Here is an 18,364-nt window from a genome sequence, read left to right on the forward strand (position 1 = left end):
CTATGGTCTTGGCCTTGCCCTGCTGTCTCACGGGACCAGCCCTGCATTGGTCCACAACCAGCAGAGTGTGGTCCACAGACCAGAGACCCCAACAACCCCCAAGGGCTTTTTAGAAATGCAGACACCCCCACTCCCACCCCGGGCCAATCTCAGGATATGCATTTAAACAAACTCCCTGGGTGAAACAGCTGTTTGAGAACGTGATGTTTTTGCTCCTCATGTATGCATACAATCTCCTTTCCCTCCCCGGCACTGCTAGAAGGTAGGCATGGCAGATGTTTTCTTCCCAATGAGCAGGGATCCAGCTAAATGACCCACCTAGGATTCCCAGGCTGTTTAATGACATCACTGAGCCCTGGCAACAAGCTTCCAGATTTGTCATACAAACACCTGTGAATTGGATTTTAATTTGATAAGGCTGCTGATATTACTGCTTATCAAAAGAGAAAGACTATTTTTCCTTCTTTTTTTCTTTTTGTTTATTATTCGGTCAGCAGGATATTGACACAGGAAAAAGTCGTCTCCTTGGCTGACTTTGGCCCGAGTATTAGCCAGTAACTTCCAAATAGAAAGAAGGGAAGAATTATCCAGGTTATCCCTTCTCTTAGCCAGCATTTGATGAGTACCTATTTGTGGGCCACGTTCTGTTACAGAAACAGTATTACAGACTTGAGCTAGAAACCTGAGTTCATACCACAGTCTTGCTGCTTGTTAGCTGGATAAACTTGGGGCAGGTTACTTAACCTCTCTGTGACTCCATTTCATCATCTGTAAGTGGAGATCAGAAGAGCACCTATTCTGAGAACATTAGAGAGTGGACGATATGCAAGGCCTTTGGAACAGAGCCAGGCCCATGGGACGTGGTCCGATGTTAGTGATTAGACCCTGTGGGCCGCAGGGCTGCCGGCAAAACAGACAACAGATCCTTATGGGATTGCCTGCAAAGGGCTGGAATCTGTGTTTGCACAGAAGAAAGGTGCTCTGTCCACACCCTGTGTATCCCCCCAAAATACAGCTTGTGGATCTCATGTTACGTGGCTGATCAATTCCAGAAGAATGTTAAGTTCTTGGGTCAGTGTCTGAGCGTTCTAGTCTGGGAAGTTGGACCTGTATGTTCACATGACATCACTAAGTATCAACATCAAACTAATAGGGCTCTGGAAAGAGCCCCAGGGGTTGTAAGAATCACTCTCCTCGGATGTCTGACAAAAAGCCAGGTCAAGGGCCATGCCAGGGGCTTGTAGATAATTATGACTGGCGCTTGTGTTCCTGATCGCTTACTGTGTTCTGGCTGTTGTTTTAACTTCATGTTCACTGCAGCTCTGTATGTTGGTGTCCGAGAAGGACACTGTACCCAAGGTCTGCAGCTCTGATGGGTGGAGCCCAGTTCTGGCCCCGGGGCCGTGAGAGTGAGGAGGGGCTCTTCGCCTCCCATCTGATGTCCCTCTGTCCATGCTCACCTCTCTCCACTCCTGTCTTCCTTGGAATATAAACCCGGACTTGTGCTGTCGGTACTGAGCTGGGAGGCCTCATCGTGCTACCTCAGAGGTGGCTCCTGGGGGGTTCTGGCGCCCTGCTCCCCAGTGTCCCCTGTCTGGGTCCCTCCCAGAGCAGAGCTTTCTCACTAGGCGGGGGGGGGGGGGGGGGGGGGGGGGGGGGGGGGGGCCACCCAGTGCTTATCCTCTTGCGCCCCCTAGTGGTCATGAGCCTGCTCACTGCTGTCAGGCACGCCTAATCACAGAAGGTTCAAAGACACTGTCCTAAAAAACCAAAACAAAACAAAAAGACACTGTCCTTGGGCTAGTTATGGGGCCTTCCAGAATAAACCTCAGCATTCTTGCCTGTAATTGGGCCATTCTTGTCCTTGTCCTGGTCACACACTGTGAGAACACAGACCAGTGAATCTCAGCTCAGTCCAACCTAGGACTATCCCGTGTGATTAGCTCCTTAAAGACAGAAGCACACGGAGCAGGGAAGTGTGGAGGAGGGGCCCACTGGGGCAGGCCAGGATGGACAGGGAAGGCACCCCACAGCCCACAGCCCACAGCCCAGCCTGGCCAGGATGAGTAGGACTAGCAGGCAGAGGAGTGAGAGGAACGGAGAGTGTGCCTCAGGTGGAAGGCCCAGAGCATGCAGGGGCCTGGCAGAGATGAGAGCCATATGTGCTGGGCACCGTGCAGGGGGCAGAGCACGGGGGACGGCGGGCAGGCTAGGATGGCAGGACAGATGTGAGCAGGGCCTGAGCCCGCTGTGCCTGGGCCCAGTGGGAAGAGGCAGGATTGCAGGCGTGGAGGACGAGACAGGGCTGAGGCAGACTCAAGAGTCTGCTGGGTCCATGTCTGGCTGAGAGAGGCATCCTCGCCCTGGGACATGGGCCTTTTGCACACAGCAGCGGCCCCCTGCTTCCACAGTTCTCACGGTCATTCTGCAGGGTGAGCAGCTGCCCTCTGAGCCTTCCAGACCCACAGAGTCCCATCTGCCTCTGGTCAGCATTTCCTGCCCTAGGAAGGGGTCTTTTCCGTGAGTCCTGTCCTGAGTCATGATGCCATGATGGGATGGGGAAGGGGGGTGGGGGGCTGTTCTCAAGTCTGACCTCGAGGGAACCACTCCTCAAGTCAGTGTCACCTTCGAAAATCTCTTCAAACCCTGTGTCCCGGGCTCTCTGAGGCCCCACCCAGGAAAGCCCAGGACCCCTATGACCTTTGTTGTGTCTTTGCCTTTCTCTTCCAGAGTTGTGGAGGCCAAAGGTCCCAGTGACAGGGAGGGATGGCCATAAGAAAGGTCCCTCTCTGGTCACGTGCCTGCACCGAACCCCTCCCCAGAAGTGCAGCCCCTGAGGAGCTCTCACTCTGTACCAAGGGCTTTACGTCAGCCTCACGATTCTGTCCGCAGCCAAGAGGCAGACTGGGGAGGCTCACAGGGCATGGGGGTGCCAGGATGGAGCCCTTTGCCCTTGATGGACTCTTGTTGCAGGGCGGGGCACTGACCCAAGGGTTTCTCTTCCCAGGACACCCTGGAGAGAACCATGTGCCGGGCGCACATGGCAAAGATGATCGAGTCTCTGAAACTCCAAATCCAGGAGGAGACCAAATGCCGACTGGCCGCCCTCTCCCACGGCCTGGAGCTGCTGACCATCGAGGGGAAGCTCTCTGGGAGGCAGAAGGAGGAGCTGCTCACCCAGCAGCACAAGGCCTTCTGGGGGGAGGCGGAGCGTTTCAGCAGGGGTGAGTGAGCCCCGGCTGGTTCTAGGGTGCACAGCCCTCCTGTGCCAGGGTTGGGGAGAGGAGCTGGGCCTGGGGGGCAGCTCAGAAGTTTCAGGAGACCTGGGAGACCAGCACAAGCTGTGATCCCCTTCCGGCCCTTGGAGACCTTAATTGCTCTGAGTCTTGCTTGCCTTCCCCATAAGGCTGCCCCTAGGGGCGGGGATTGCCTGCTGCAATTAGCCATCAGTGACCAGGCTGACCGAGTCCCCAGAGTTCCCCCCACAGAAGCCCCTGGACCATGCAGAAGGCAAAGGAGGGTGGCAACACCCGGAAAATGCCCAGACACGTGCCACTAAGCCACAGCCCGTGGCTCGACATGAGTCCCAGGGCCTGCTCAGCAGCGCAGGCGAGGATGGGCAGTGGCTGAGCCTGTGGGGCAGGAGAGGGAACCCGACGTGGCTGTTTCCCATGCCCCAGCTCCTGGGGTGGACCCTGGGAGGTGGGCAAGTCAGGCCTCAAGATACTGAGGGCATCCGAAGCTTAGTCCAGGTCCCATCATTAGAAAACGAAACTTCTGGCTGCAAGGCTGGTACCCCCTCTGCCACCAGCATCAGTTGCCCCAGGCCTCCAGGGAGGAGAGTGCATCACTGTCCTGCAGTCCTGGGTTCAAGGCTGCACATCCTCCCCTGGGCCAGGACTGGCCACACAGAGGTGGGGCCTCTCTCGGTCCCCATCAGGACTCTCCAGGGCACGGAGTCCATGCGCTTCACAGTTTCCCCAGAGGACTCTGACGCCCACGCCGGTGTGGACACTGTAAGACCAGGGGGATCTCCAGGGGTCTTGGTCAGCTCGGGCCACAGTATCAGGATAGCACAGATGGGAGGGGGCTTACACATCAGACCTTTCTTTTCTCCTAGTTCTGAAGGCAGTTAAGTCCAAGAGCAGGGGGCCAGGCCAGTCAGGTCCCAGTGAGAAACCGTGTCCTGCTGGCAACTGGCCACCTTCTCTCTGTGTCCTCACGTGGCAGAGAAGGCCTTCCTTGGACCTCTTCCTCTTTTTCTAAGGTACTAGGCCTAGTGGACTAGGACCCCAGTCTCACGAACTCATTTACCCTCTAGATGCAGTACCATGGGGGTTAGGGTTTTTGTGTTAAAATTTAGGGGGAATGCAATTCAGTCCATGGTGTGAGGTTTTAAGTCGCAGTCAGTGGCCCGGTCCTCTTTCTGCAGTGGCTGGTGTCCCCTCCGCCACGCCTGCCTGCTGCTTTCAGAGATGGGAGTCAGAGGGCAGGCACTTAGAGCTGGGACGGCAGGCACTTAGAGCTGGGACCTCAGGCCCTTCCATGAGGTCTTTGTGTCCCTCAGCATCACGGCTTCTGTGACCATGTGGAAGCCTGCTGCTGACTGGAGTCTGGACCGTGTAGAACGAAGCACATCAGGCCTTGGGGGTCATTGCACACAGGGACCTGGGCTCTCCCAGTGGGAAGGGGTCCCAGCAGCACAGGGTGACAGGGACAGGAGGCCAATACAGCCCCCAGTGATCAGACTCCATTGAACTTGGACAGGACAGGGGAGGCGAGACAGTCGGAGAGTGGAGGGAGGACCCTGGGCAGAGGGAGGTCTCTGATCTCCCTGGACACCTGGTTGCAGTCTTTGGTACCAGAGGCTAAACATTCTTAGACAAAACCCAAGGAAGTGGGCTTCTCTTACAAGTGTGGATCGTACGTGCATGCTCATGTGAGAGTGTGCGTGTGTGTGTGTGTGTGTGCACACACATGTATGAAATGCTGAAACAATCATCTCCCAGAACTGCAGACCCATGGGGGCCTGGCCCTCATTGACTTCTCTTGCTTCTACATTCAACATCTCCCTAAAAACCCAAAGGAGAAGAACCGGGCTCACTTTGTGTCTCCTCTTCCAGAAGCCCTCTCTGGGGTCCTACATGGCCCATCAGCGCTCATCCTTCTCATCCCACCACCCTGTCCCTCATCCGGCAGGACACTGATTCTCCCCTGCCCTTCTCTGAACTTCACCAGGAGCCAACTGAGCCCAGCCCCCAGCACTGTTCGGCCAGCCCAGTGACCTGGGTGGGGTGAAGATTTGGTTCAGACCCCGCCTCTCTGCCAACCCTCACCTTCCGCACCAGGCAGAAGGTCTTGCCCTTGGGCTCCCCCTCCTCCTTGCATCTCCTGCTGATTTAATAACTTGTCCTCGTGGTTTTTAACTCTCAACGGCAGTCTGAGAGTTCAAGGTCTTCCTGTGATCCCAGGCTCCTCCGTCCTCTCCTTGTACCTATCCTTCCCCCTGTGACCTACACCTTCCACCTTTTTCCCCACAAAAATACCTCTTCTCCATCTCCTGGTCAGGTTGGCCGGTCACCCTGCACAACCACAAAATGTAGCCCCTTGTGGTGTTCTGAGCACTGGGCCTGAGGAGGGAGTGGGGGTCCCTTCACATAACGTGGGGCTGTGGGCTTTGAATGGTCAGGGGCTCCTAACACTGGCCTTTCAGAAGCACCTCTTCCTGAAAGATAAAGCCATGTTTCTCATCCTGAAGGTCCTGCCTGGGGAGTAATACGCAATGTCCTGTGGCTGACTTTAATTTCAGATTTTGCCCAGCGAGGCAAAGGCCTGGTTAAGGCGTCAATGGCTCGCCAAGCAGAGGAGATGGCCAAGCTCACACTGGCCCAAGAAGAGGAAGAAAGGAGCTTCCTGGCTGAGGCTCAGCTGACCATGGCCCCGGGAGAGTTCCTCCAGGTAACCCTGCTCCCAACTCACCCTCACATCCACGGGCACAGCCAGCCCAGAGGAAGGGACAACCATGAACGGGAGGCTCCGTGGCAGAACCAGGGAGGTGACTGGACAAGAACATGCCCTTGTCTTGACAAGGACAGGGACAAGGAGGCTTGCTGGACAAGAAACAAGAGGACACCCTCCTTGAGGTCCTCAGGCTAGGATGATTGGGGGTGGTGCTTTGCCCCTGTATTTCCCTGCTAATGGGCAGGGGCTGGGGCGCCTGCTTGTCCATACAGCACAGTGGTCAAGCATTCGGGCACTGGGGCCACCTGGAAATGGGTTGAAATCCTGACTTCGCTGCTAAGGAGCCAAGTGATCTCGGGCGTGTTGCTCCCCACCCCCCAGCCCTCAGCTTCCTCATCTGCACAATGGGAGTCCTGACACCTACCTCACAGGTTGTCCTAACAACTTGGGAGACAAAGTGAGGGGCAGCCATGGCCCAACTATTTGGGCCTCTGCATTGGTGTGAGCTGCACCTTGTCTCAGCTCTGCCGGGGGTACGGAGGGAGGGTCACTGAATCCAGGCCCCACCCAGAGCTCAGGCATAGAACCTCCCTGGTGCCAGCTTGGTGGCCACAGCAGCTCCCCAATGAGAAGCCAGGAGAAGAGACCCCATCCCCTCAAGGAGCCTCTTCCCAGGTCACGAGGTAGAATGGGGGGCTGTTTCTGTCCTGGAGAAAATGCAGCTAAGTAAGGCTGTAAGATTATGCTGCTCTGTGTGCTCAGAGACTTCTGGCCATCGCATTGCACAATCCTGAGTGCAGGGAGGGTGGGGGGAGGTGGTCCAGGTCGGCTCTGCCCAGCACCTCAGCGCAGGCCAGGCGTGCACTGGTGCTTAGCAGACTTGGATAAAGGAAAGAGGGTGGAACAGATGCATAAAAGAATGAATGAATGAGTGAACGAATAAGTAATGAACTAGGGGCGTTTTCCCCAGGGGACATCCCTAAGAGGAGTCTGTCCCTCTTATCATATCCGAGGCATGATCTGAGGAGCCCATTCTTTGGCTCCTCGGAGCAGGGCTCAGCCACGTGGTCAGGGCTGACCACACTGACCTCTCACAGCCTATGTGCTTTGCCCCTGCTAGGTGGTGTGCTCTGCTGGGTGATCTCCCAGGGCCTGCGTGATGGTCCCCAGCAACTCAGTCACAGAATGATGTCTGGGTGGCTTGTGGCCAGGATCAGGTTTGCAATTTGCAGCCACACAATATCCCCATGCTTTGGTTTCCTTGTATATAAATCAGGGATGACATCCTCCAGCTATGAAAGTGGCCCTTTGGGGGAATTTTTCTAGAAAAAAAAGTGGGCATTTTCCCACAAGATTCAGCTCCTGTTTTATTCACAGGCTTTTCACGGGGTTCTGGAGAGGCAGAGGTTGACCCAGAGTTCCCTGGAGGAAGAGGAGGACGTCAGAACTACTGAAGCCATGGCTGTGCTCTGCCAGGTACGTGGCCTCACAGTGGGACCTGCAGAGAACCCTCCAGATCTGCGCATGTGTGGGAATCCATCTCCTTGTGGGTCAGACCCCAAAGGTACAGGCTCAGGTCCCACTCTGGCCCTCTGGCTGGGCAGCAGTCAAGCCACATGACCTCTGTGGGTCCTTCTCTGCCTCACACACCAGGGTCCTATGGAGACACCTTCCATTTCTGGGGTCTTCAGGATTCTGACCTCCAAATGCACCAAACGTTCTCCCAGGAATGGAAAGGAGGCTGGCTTTTGTGGGAGTCCGCAGGCAGTGCAGTGTTGAGGATGGAGGGCTGGGAGCTGACCCCAGAACAGGGAACCTGGGTTGGAGGAACAGCAGCACCTCTTTCTCCCTGGGCAACCTTATGCAACTCCAGAACAGGGACGGGGACTCCATCCTGGCCTGAGGATTGACTGAGGGAACAGGAGGGACCACCCATCCCCTCCAAAGTGACAGGGGCCTCCTCGCAGGGGATGATGACCAAGACACAGAACCCCTGCCTCGGGCAACCCTAGAGCTGCTGGAAAGCAGAAACGCAGACATCTCAGCACGAAGGAAATTGACAAGTGCTGCAGCGATGGGAAGCGCATGCGGGGTCCGCTCCAGACTCAGAGATCCTGGGTCTGCGTCCTGGCTCTTCCCCTTCCTCACTATGTGGCCTCCAGATTTGAGTGGGCCTTAGCAGTTCCCAGTTTCCGTGTCTGTGAAATGGGGACAATGATAGGCCTTCACAGGGGTGATGTGGGCACTGAATGGGCGTGAAGTCCTTAGGCAGCAGCTGGCATCTGGGACGTGCCTGATCCCAGTTGGCTCCTGTTACAACATCCCTGCTCACAGGTACAGAGAAGAGGCATGAGCGATGCCTGGGGTTAAGGCCAGGTCAAAGACAGCTGTCTGCAGGAAGTGATGCCTGAGCCAAGCTTCAAAGTGGGAGACAGGCCTTGTGGATGAGCTGTCAGTGTGCATCCCAGGCCCAGAAAAACATCTGAAGGTGGGAAATACAAACCATCAGCATCCTGGCAGCTATACTGGTGAAGGGTGTCTGTATCGGTCAGCTCAGCCACTGTAACAAAGCACCCTAGACAGGGGCTTAAACAGCAGACATTTAGTGTCTCACTGTTTTGGAGACCAGAAGTCCAAGGTCAAGTAGTGGGCAGGGTTGGGTTCTGATGAGGACCCTCTTCCTGGGTACTAGATGGCCACCTCCTTGCTGTGTTCTGACCTGGCCTTTCCCATGTACTCATAGAGAAAAAGAGCTCTGGGGTCTTTCTCTTACTAGGACACAGCCCTATTGGCTTAAGACCATACCCTATGACTTCACTTAACCTCAGCCATTTCCTTGAAGGCCCCATCTCCAGATACTGTCACATTGGAGCTTAGGGCTTCAGTATTTGAATTTAGGGGACATAATTCCATTCATAACAGTAGCCTCCAAAATGTCTTATTCTCTTGGAACCTCAGAATGTGAACTTACTTGGAAGAAGCGTCCTTGAAAATGTAATTAGTCAAGATGGGACCATCCTGAATTAGGGGGGAATGATGGACATCCCCATAAGAAGACCACATGCTGCTCAGTGTGGACCTTGTGGTAGGGCAGGGACATCCTGGCTCTGAACTCAGGTGCCTGGGCTCCATCCAATCCCAGCCAGGCCATCGGCCACTTCTGGGCTCAGGACCAGCTTATCTAACTCATGCCTCAGTTCTCTATCTTAACTGCATTCTGATGCACAGCCGAGTTTGAAAACTACTGTTATGGAGGGAATAGGGTTGGTCTAGTGAGCTCATACTTGTGGGGCTGGTGCCCTTGATGCCCTGTCCTGTGGCCCCCGAGCTCACCTGAGCCCACCCCCAGTAGGGGATATTTTCCAGCAGGCTGAAGTTCTCTCTCCCAGGCCAGGGTTCGAGCCTAAGATCTTGGTCAACTGAACCCACTTTCCTCCTCCACAAAGCAAGGCCAAAATGCCCACTAGGTGTTGCTACTGGAGGAATGAGCATGGGGTGTAGAAGTACTGGGCTAGTCTCAGTGGGTGGCAGCTAATATATCAATTTCAATAAAGGCTTGTGGTGACTCTAAAGTGACCATGGTCTCATCCCTCTAGCAATGTCCTTGGGATGTTGTGTATTTGGTTTTCCTGAGCCTGGGGCTGGTTGCCAGGCCTGGGAGGGCCTGAGCCATGAAGGTAAAGACTCCCTTTTTTTCTAACATTGGGAGAGGTGGTCAGGTGTGGAGAGGTTACACCTGCTGGAGTCTGTATCTTAGGAGATGCTTGGAAATACCACGCATGCGAAGGTGTGTGGTGCAAGGTTAAGGTGTGCTTGTGATTCTGTGCGTCTGGGTTGATGCTTCTAAAGGAGATAACCAGGTTGTCATTTGGTTAGGTGTCTGCCTTCTGCTCAGGTCATGATCCTGGAGTCCTGGGATCAAGACCCGCATTGGGCTCCACGCTCAGCAGAGAATCTGCTTTTCCCTCTCCTTTTACCCCTTCCCCTGCCCTTGTGTGTGTGTGTGTGTGTGTGTGTGTGTGTGTGTGTGATTGGAGAGCTGCCTTTGCGGGGTTTCCTCTGTGCTTTGTGGAAAGCCCACGGCCCTGCCCAGAGCAAGAACATGCCTTGTAACTCCATCACGTGCTCTTGGCTTCAGGAGCTGTACCGCAGCACCATGGAAATTTTCCAGAAGTTTGTGGACCTCCTTTTCCTCGAGACGCTGCCAGGGGTGACGGGCCTCTCCCGGGCAGAGTGTGAGTACTTGAGGCAGGAGGTCCAGGAGAACGCAGCTCGGCAGCTGGGGCAGTCAGATCGCTTCCGGAAGCAGCAGTGGGAACTCTTCCAAGATCTCCTGGAGCAAGACAAGCAGGTGGGCATTTTGGCCAACCGGGGCTGGGGTCTGTGGTTTTTACACTTAGAAAGAATAATGATAAATTTCATCAGTGCCTGTGCTGGGCACTTGATCAACACTGAACCCTGCTAACCCTTCACAACCAAGGTAGGAAAAGAATAGAGTAGAGGATGGGAAGTCAGTAGATAATACCTCTGACTGGTCCATCGAGAAAGGACAGTGATGCCTGTGCTTTTGGAGGGCAGAAGTCAAAAAGAGAAGGTCACTCCTGGGGGAGTGGACTGGTGGGGAGGTGCTCACCCGGAGCTCCTGCTTTCCAGTGAAAGCCTGTTTCCTCATTAAAACTGGGGATCCATGCAATAGATAGAATAATGGTCCCCAGAGATGACCACATCCTAATACCCAGAACCTGTGATTAGTCACTAACAAGGCAGAAGGGACCTTGTCCAAGTGAGTGTATTAAGGATATTGAAATGGAGAGATGTCCTGGCATACCCGGGGGGCCCCTGGGTAATCACAGGGTCCTCCTAAAGAGGAATGAGGAGGATCAGAGTCAGAGAAGAAGTGATGACTTGAGCAGAGGACAGTGTGATATGGCCCCAAGCCAAGGCAGGCAGATTCCTCCAGAAGCAGGAACAGGCAGGTGCAGGCTACCCCCACCCTGGGGCATCCAGAAGGATCACAGCTCAGTCAGCACCTGATTTTAGCCCAGTAAGACCCATGTCAGACTTCTGACCTCCAGAACTGTAAGATCATGAATTTGCATTGTTTTAAGTCACAGAACTTGTAGTCATGTGTTATGGCAGCAATAGGAAACTAATATACATTGGTTTTTATTTAAAAAAAATTAAGCCTTATAAAATAAAGGAGGAATTTCCAAATGGGACCATACTAAAGCACCTGCATTTCCACCCTTTCCTGCTTCCTGCACACCACAGGCTGTAATAAGAACATGTTTATTAGCCCAGTACCTAGCAGTGACCAGGTGACACAGTCCTGGCTGATGAGACAGAGTATGGTCCCTGCAAAGAGATTCCCTTCTAATACAAGAGCTGAGTGTTGCTAGGAGAAATCCCCTTTTTTGGCATTCCCTGTTCTTCCTGCCCAGAGCATGTGCAAGAGGCCTAGGGCGTGCCAGCCTTCCATTGACTTAGAGCCAGGATGCAGCAGGAGGACGCAGGTGGATGGGCTCAGGATGGTGGAGCAAAGAGTGGATGCCACTGTCCCAGCCCTGGACTGCCCACCCCTTTGGAGCTTGTTATAAGAAACAACTCCTGCCTCATGACCTCATGACCATGGGGTCCAATTCCTACTGAAGAGCACTGGCCTCCTCAAAGGGAGAGGTTCTCCAAAGCAACAAACAGGAGCTGTCCAAGGTACCTAGTAAGGAGTTGAGGGCATTGTGCCTGCACAGGGCCGCTCACAGCCATGGGGCAGCGAGGGCCTCGCTTCTTGTTAGACCTCCTGCTAATTCCGTTCAGTCCTCCAACAGCTGCCTCATGTGTTCCTCTCAATCTGTCTGTCTCCTGCTCTTGGCTCTAAGTTCCTAGAGGATAGCAACTCTGCTTTCCGTTTCTCATTCCCTTATTCAAAGTCCAGGGGCTGGGACACAGTGAGGGCTCAGGAAATGTGGCTGCATTACCAACAACAATGACGCAGCTTTGGAAATTATCACAGGGTCACCTTACTGTTCTTCCAAGGGATGGAGCTGAAGCTGAATCCATTGGGTTCACACCAATCCTGGGCCCAGACCACTGAATTTACAGTCTCTGGGGAGGGTGGAGGACAGGCTGGCCATGTGAGTCTAATGATGGCCATGTGAGTCTCTGATGAAGGCCCCCCAAACAGAAGAGAGGTCCTTTGAGAGGCAGCTGTAGTTTGCAGATGGGACCCTAACCTTGTAAACTGGATATGTGGATTTGAGCCAGCATACCCCTGTCCATGGGCTGGTTGGCCCGGGCCAGTTACCTAACTTCCCCCAATCCCATTCATCTCTGGGATTTTGCAAAATGCTAAATGTCTCAGAATCTCTGCTGCTGAGTTAAAAGTAAGGATCAGGGGGCATCTGGGTGACTCAGTCATTAAGTGTCTGCCTTTGGCATTAAGTGTCTGCCTTTGGCTCAGATCACGATCCCAGGGTCCTGGGATCAAGCCCCACATCAGAATCCTTGCTCAGGGGGAAGCCTACTTCTCCCTCTCCCACTTCCCCTGCTTGTGTTCCCTCTCTCACTGTGTCTCTCTGTGTTGAATAAATAAATAAAATCTTGGGGTGCCTGGGTGGCTCAATGGGTTAAAGCTTCTGCCTTTGGCTCAGGTCATGATCTCAGGATCCTGGGATCGAGCCCCGCATCAGGCTCTCTGCTCAGCGGGGAGCCTCCTTCCACCTCTCTCTCTGCCTGCTTCTCTGCCTACTTGTGATCTTTGCCTGTCAAATAAATAAATAAAATCTTAAAATAAATAAATAAACAAACACAAATAAATAAATAAAATCTTTTAAAAAATGAAAATAAAAATTAGTATCAAAATACCTAACAGGGTTGCAATGTAAGACCTTTCACAAAGCTTTTCTCTCATTTAATGATACTGATACTGAAAAAAATCCAGAACTTCATATCTGATAAATTATTAGATCAACAGCCATAATGCATCTGCAACCCTTGAGTTATTATAAACAAATATTAGACAATGCATAGTTTCTCGTTTTTACTTCCTATTTATTTACTTAGTGAGTATACATGTGCCTGAGAATTTTCTGTGGCTTGTGCAAGAGGGTTTCAATAGTTCTGCATGCAAGAAGCAAGCAGGGTGGTTAATGGCCTCATCAACTGATTGAATAAGTATGACCCAGGACTGTTTTCTCAACGTGTCTGTGTCGTAATTAATTTACGGATTGGTTGTTTAATTGCCTTAATTTGCCACAAGATATTTAGAGATGCACGTGCATCCTCACTTACCAGATTTCCTCCTTGATGATAAAAACAAGCAATGAGCTTTCTATGATTCAGATGAATATTTAGTCTAAGAAGAAAAGCACCAACAAAACTTCATGGAAAATGAAACACATACCTGGATTGTATGAATCTTTTCCCACATTGTCTTCTACCCAAAGGGCTGTAGCAATTTCATATCCTGTTACTCAGGGAACACAAATATTATTAAATATTATGGAATCTGTCCATTACCCATTACCCAATTGGAACAGGTTGTAGAATATGGTTCTCAAAATGTAATCTGTCCTAATGTTGCTTTCTGGGCTTTTCCCCAGTCCACTGTGCTGGGCCCCCGCAAAGGTGTCCCTGTCCTAATTCCTAGCGGCTATGAACATAGGACCTCATGTGGCACAAGGGACTTTACGTATGTGGTTAAGTTCAGGATCTTGAGATGGGGGAGAGTCTCCTGGACTATCCAGGTGAACCAGTAGAATCACCAGGGTACTGTATAAGTGAAAGAGGGATGCAGGAAAGTCAGAGTGATGTGGTTGGAGGAAGAAAGTCCAGCCAGCCATCACTGGACTGAAGATGGAGGGAGGGACTGCTTGCCCAGGAATACAGGTGGTCTTCAGCAGCTGGAAACGGCAGGGAGGTGGAGTTTGCCCCAGAGCTTCCAGAAAGCAAGTGAGCCTGCTGACACCTCGGATTTAGCCCCTTGAGCCTCATTTTGGACTTATGACCTGCAGAACCATAAGCTGCAGAGTTTGTGTTGTTTTCAGCTACTGAGCGGTGGGAGAAACAGCCTCAGTGGGAGAGTAGTGGACTGCCATAGGGGAGTCTGCACTTTTTTTTTTTTTTTTTTTTAAGGGAAGCAGTCTCCCTGCTGAGCAGAGAGCCTGATGCGGGGCTCAATCCCAGGACCCTGGGATCATGACCTGAGCCGAAGGCAGAGGCTTAACCCATGGAGCCACCCAGGCACCCGGGAGTCTGCCCTTTTCACAGGGCATATGGCGGTGGGTGTGGTCCGTAGTAGCTCGTCCCATTGTCAGTAACACCCCCCGAGGTCATCAGTCCATCGGGTGTTAAATCCTGACATCACCTCCCATTCTCCCCCCACTCTCCCAGCCCCACTGCAGGCAGGTTTCCCTCACCTGGCCACCGCACCTGCTCCTACCTGTTCTGAGCTCTCAGTCTCCTTTGCTGGTTCCTTCTCACCTTCACTGCATCTGCCCCTGGAGTGGCCCAGGATGCAGCCCGGCGCTCTCCTATCCGTCTGCATGTACTTTCTTGGTGACCCATCCAGTCACATACCATCCGTCCTGGTGTCCTAAGGCTGCATGACAAATAATCACCAGTGGCTTAAGACAAAATACGTTCATTATCCCACAGTTTCTGCAGGTGAGGAGTCCAGACATGGCTTCACGGAGTTCTCTGCTGGGGTCTCACAGCTGCAATCCAGCCCGTGGCCGGGGTCTCATCTGGAGTCTCGACCTGAAGAGAATCACTTCCAAGCTCACTTACATGGTCCTTGGCAGGATTCTGTCCCTCAGTTTTTGGACTGAGGGCAGCACCTTCCTCGTTTATGTCACCAGCTCAGGATACATTCCAAACTCCACTCTCTGCCTGAGATCTTCCTGTATTTGATGAATAGGCATGGTCCTATCCCATGCCCCAAAACAGCATTGTTGGTCTTCCTGCCCAACCTCTCCATCCACACTCTTCCTCCGTCTTCCCGTTGACAGGGCCAAAACCCTTGGGCTTGTCTCAACTTGCCCTTCTTTCACCCCCAATGTGGAACTGACAGAAAGTCACACAGGCTCTCCTTTCTGTCTAGTCCAGAACGGAGCCACTTTCATCATGTCTGCCTTTACATCTGGTCACAGGTACCACACCTCTCATCCAATCACTGTGACAGCAGGTCCCCAGTTTCCCTAAATCTGCCTCCACTGCTGTGATCTATTCTCAACCCCCAGCCAGAGTGATCCTTCAAAAACATACCACATGACACTGATTTTTAAGATGCACATTTTAAAAACATTTAACAGCCTGGACATTGAGATGCATCATAATTTAATTGGCAGTGATTTGTCTCCCTTAGTGATACTTAAAACAATTATGCATCTTATAATTGCCAGTACATCAGCTTTGCTAAAAGACACAGTCACATTGTGTCACTTCTTTGCTATAACCCCCCAGTGGCTTTTTTCTTCATGCGGGGAAAAGCCAGCATCCTCACCATGCCCTATGAGGCCCTCCATGTCAGGGTCTGGCTTCCCTCTGACCTCCTTGTTCTGCTGAAGTCTTTGCTCCCATGTCACCCTCCTGTGAGACCACCCCCACAGTGAAGCCTGCCCTGAACTGTGTTTTTTAAAACAACAATGTCCCCCTCCCTCAGCATGACGATGTTTGCCTGAGGTGCTGACTTTAGAACGAACCACCTGTAACCCACCCCTTTTATGGGAAGACACTACAAAACCATGAGGGTGTACCAGGCATGTCCTGATTGCTTCTCCCTTTCGCTCCTTGGTAACTATGCACTTGAAATAAAGAGTAAACTTGCCCAAGGTCACAAAATTACCAGGTAACAATGACCAGGTCAGCACTCTAGCCCACTGAAGCAGCTTGTAGCTTCTGAATTTAAGCATTCATGAGCCAGCATTTGATAACATTGGAGAGGTTGGTGTGACAATTGTAGGCACCTCGGAGTCAGATGGCCTTGGTCCCCTCGACTGTGTTTGAGTCCTGTTGCTGTCTTTATCTGCATTCTGAAGTACCCACCAAAGACCCCCCATATACTTTAGTGACTGTTCATTTACCAATTAGAGCAGCAAGGCTGTACAGAATTTTCTTCTTTTTTTTCTTTTTTTTGAGGGGGAGGTTGGGGTGGGAGAGAGAGAGAATCTCTGCCTAATTCTCCATTGAGTGTGAAGCCTGAATCAGGGCTCAATCACACAACCCTGAGATCATGACCTGAGCCCAAATCAAGAGTCAGAGGCTTAACAAACTGAGCCACCCTGGCTGTAGAGAATTTTCTATATGAAGTTCTAGCCCCCTAAGCACTCTGACAGGTTCTTGTAGACTCCTTACAAGAGAAGTCAGAGATTGACTTTGATGAAAATTCCAGGGGCACCTGGGTGGCTCAATCAGTTAAACATCTGCCTTCAACTCAGGTCATGATCCCAGGGTTCTGGGATCGAGTCCCGTGTCAGGCTCTTCACTGAGCATGTCTGCTTAAGATTGTCTCTCTCCTTCTCCCTCTGTTCTTCCCCCTCCCATCTCAAAAAAAAAAAAATAGGGATCCAAAGCCATAAAGATAAGATCTAAACAACACCATTGGTGATCTGAGACTTCTTTGTAGGGTTTTTGTGGATGATATGAAGGTCTCCATTGAGAAGCCCAAAGAATCTACAAACTATTGCATCTATTCAAATTGCTTAGTAAATTTCCCAGATACAAAATCAGCATCCCAAGGCAGCAGATTTCCTGCAATACCAGGAGCACCGAGTGATAAAACCAATAAAGATCCTCTTCAGAATAAAAGCTGTAGGGTGTCTAAAAATAAACCTGACCAAAGTAAGAGCTTAGTGGAGAAGTTTATAAACTGATGTTGGAGGCATAAAGTAAGACTGAAGAGAAATGCCATGTTCTTGAATGGGAAAACTTGATCTTGGAAAGACTTGATCCTCTCCAAATTGATCTATAAAGTCAGTCCAATTACAAGAAAATCCAAAAGACAGTTTTCCAAAACTTGACATATGAAAGGCAAAGCAACCAGGAATAGCTAAGACAGTTTTGTTTTAGAGAATATGGGAGAATTTGCCCATAAGTCTACACAGTTTTGCTATAAAGCAACAGATATTAAAGCAAAATGGTGTTGATGCAGAAATAAAAAGACAGACCCAAAGATTAAGAGAGCCTAGAATGACATTTGTGTATACGTAGAAACTGTGTAAGATAAGGTACATGACAGGCCAGGCATAAAAAGATAAATTAATAAATGGTGCTGGGACAACTGGTAGCCATTTGTGCAGAAAAAATTAGATGCCTTCCTCATGCCATGGAAAATGAATGTTCAGTGTTTTAAGACTTAAATGCCAACTAGAAATTTAAAAAATCTTTAGAAGGAACTGTAAGAGAAAATTTTAATGAAACCAAAGGAGAAAAGGTTCTTGGAAACAAGAAACAAAAGGCGTGTTCCAACAAAGCGATGATGGGTGATGTGACCTTGAGCTGACCCCTGTTGCTCTGTGCTGGATTTAGGTGTGGATGGAGGAGCATACCCTGTCCTCTGTGCTGCAGATGCACCTGCAAGATGACCATGAGGGCATCGTCCACCAGGTCTTGGGCCGACTCGGTGGCCTCAGTGAAGAGTGAGTACAGATCTCTGAAGGAGTGGGGGCCTACATCTTGCGCGATCTCCATGCTAACCTCAGTGTTCTCATCTGTTAGATGGGCACATTAACTGCCCCTTGCCATTCTTACAGTGTGGTTTTGAGACCAACGAATCTGGAAGGGTAAATGTGGAGAAGAGTGATAGCAGAGTGCTGTGGATAAAAAGCTTGCAATCAGAGTTAATCTGGGAAAATCTTGCCCTCAATTTCCTCATCCATAAAATGGGCTAATAATACTTACTTCATAGAGCTCTTTTTCATAGCAACCTTCTTGAATACTTTTTTTGGAAGTATAATTTACATGTATTATTTTAAGTCTACAACTCAACGACTTTTGGTACATTTACAGAGTTCTTCAGCTATGACCATGATCCAAATTTAGAACATTTTCCATCCCTTAAAAAGCCCCCATGTCCCCATTTTCAGCCACTCCCAATTTATTAATAAATCCATATTCTTCTCTATTTTTTAAAAAAAAGATTTTATTTGTTATTTGAGAGAGAGAGAGAGAACAAGCCAGGGGGAGCAACAGAGAGGGAGGGAGAAGCAGACACCCTACTGAGCAGGGAACCTGATATGGGACTCAATCTGGGGATTCTGAGATCATTACCTGAGCCAAAGGCAGATGCTTAACACACTGAGTCACCCAGGCACCCCTCTTTTCTACTTTTTCTATAGTTATTAGTGTAGTACCATAGTCAACTTCCTCTAAAATATTTGTGTTTCCTTGTCTTATATGAGAAAAATTA

General features: G+C 51.1%; 1 protein-coding gene across 4 annotated transcripts in view; it reads left to right on the forward strand.

The window, feature by feature from the left end:
• Positions 1–18,364, forward strand: part of EVC (EvC ciliary complex subunit 1) — a 62,203-nt gene that overhangs the window by 28,576 nt on the left and 15,263 nt on the right. For all 4 annotated transcript variants that reach the window (XR_006381094.1, XM_044226229.1, XM_044226232.1 and 1 more), the window contains exons 9-13: positions 3,008–3,224; positions 5,810–5,958; positions 7,339–7,437; positions 10,100–10,312; positions 17,485–17,594. Coding sequence is in view for 3 of the 4 variants with exons in the window: in XM_044226229.1 (XP_044082164.1) it covers positions 3,008–3,224; positions 5,810–5,958; positions 7,339–7,437; positions 10,100–10,312; positions 17,485–17,594 (788 nt within the window). In the remaining variant the exon portion in view is untranslated. The remainder of the gene's footprint in view (positions 1–3,007; positions 3,225–5,809; positions 5,959–7,338; positions 7,438–10,099; positions 10,313–17,484; positions 17,595–18,364) is intronic.

Source organism: Neovison vison, chromosome 11 (genome assembly GCF_020171115.1).
Source record: "Neovison vison isolate M4711 chromosome 11, ASM_NN_V1, whole genome shotgun sequence".
Taxonomy (NCBI): Eukaryota; Metazoa; Chordata; class Mammalia; order Carnivora; family Mustelidae; genus Neogale; species Neogale vison.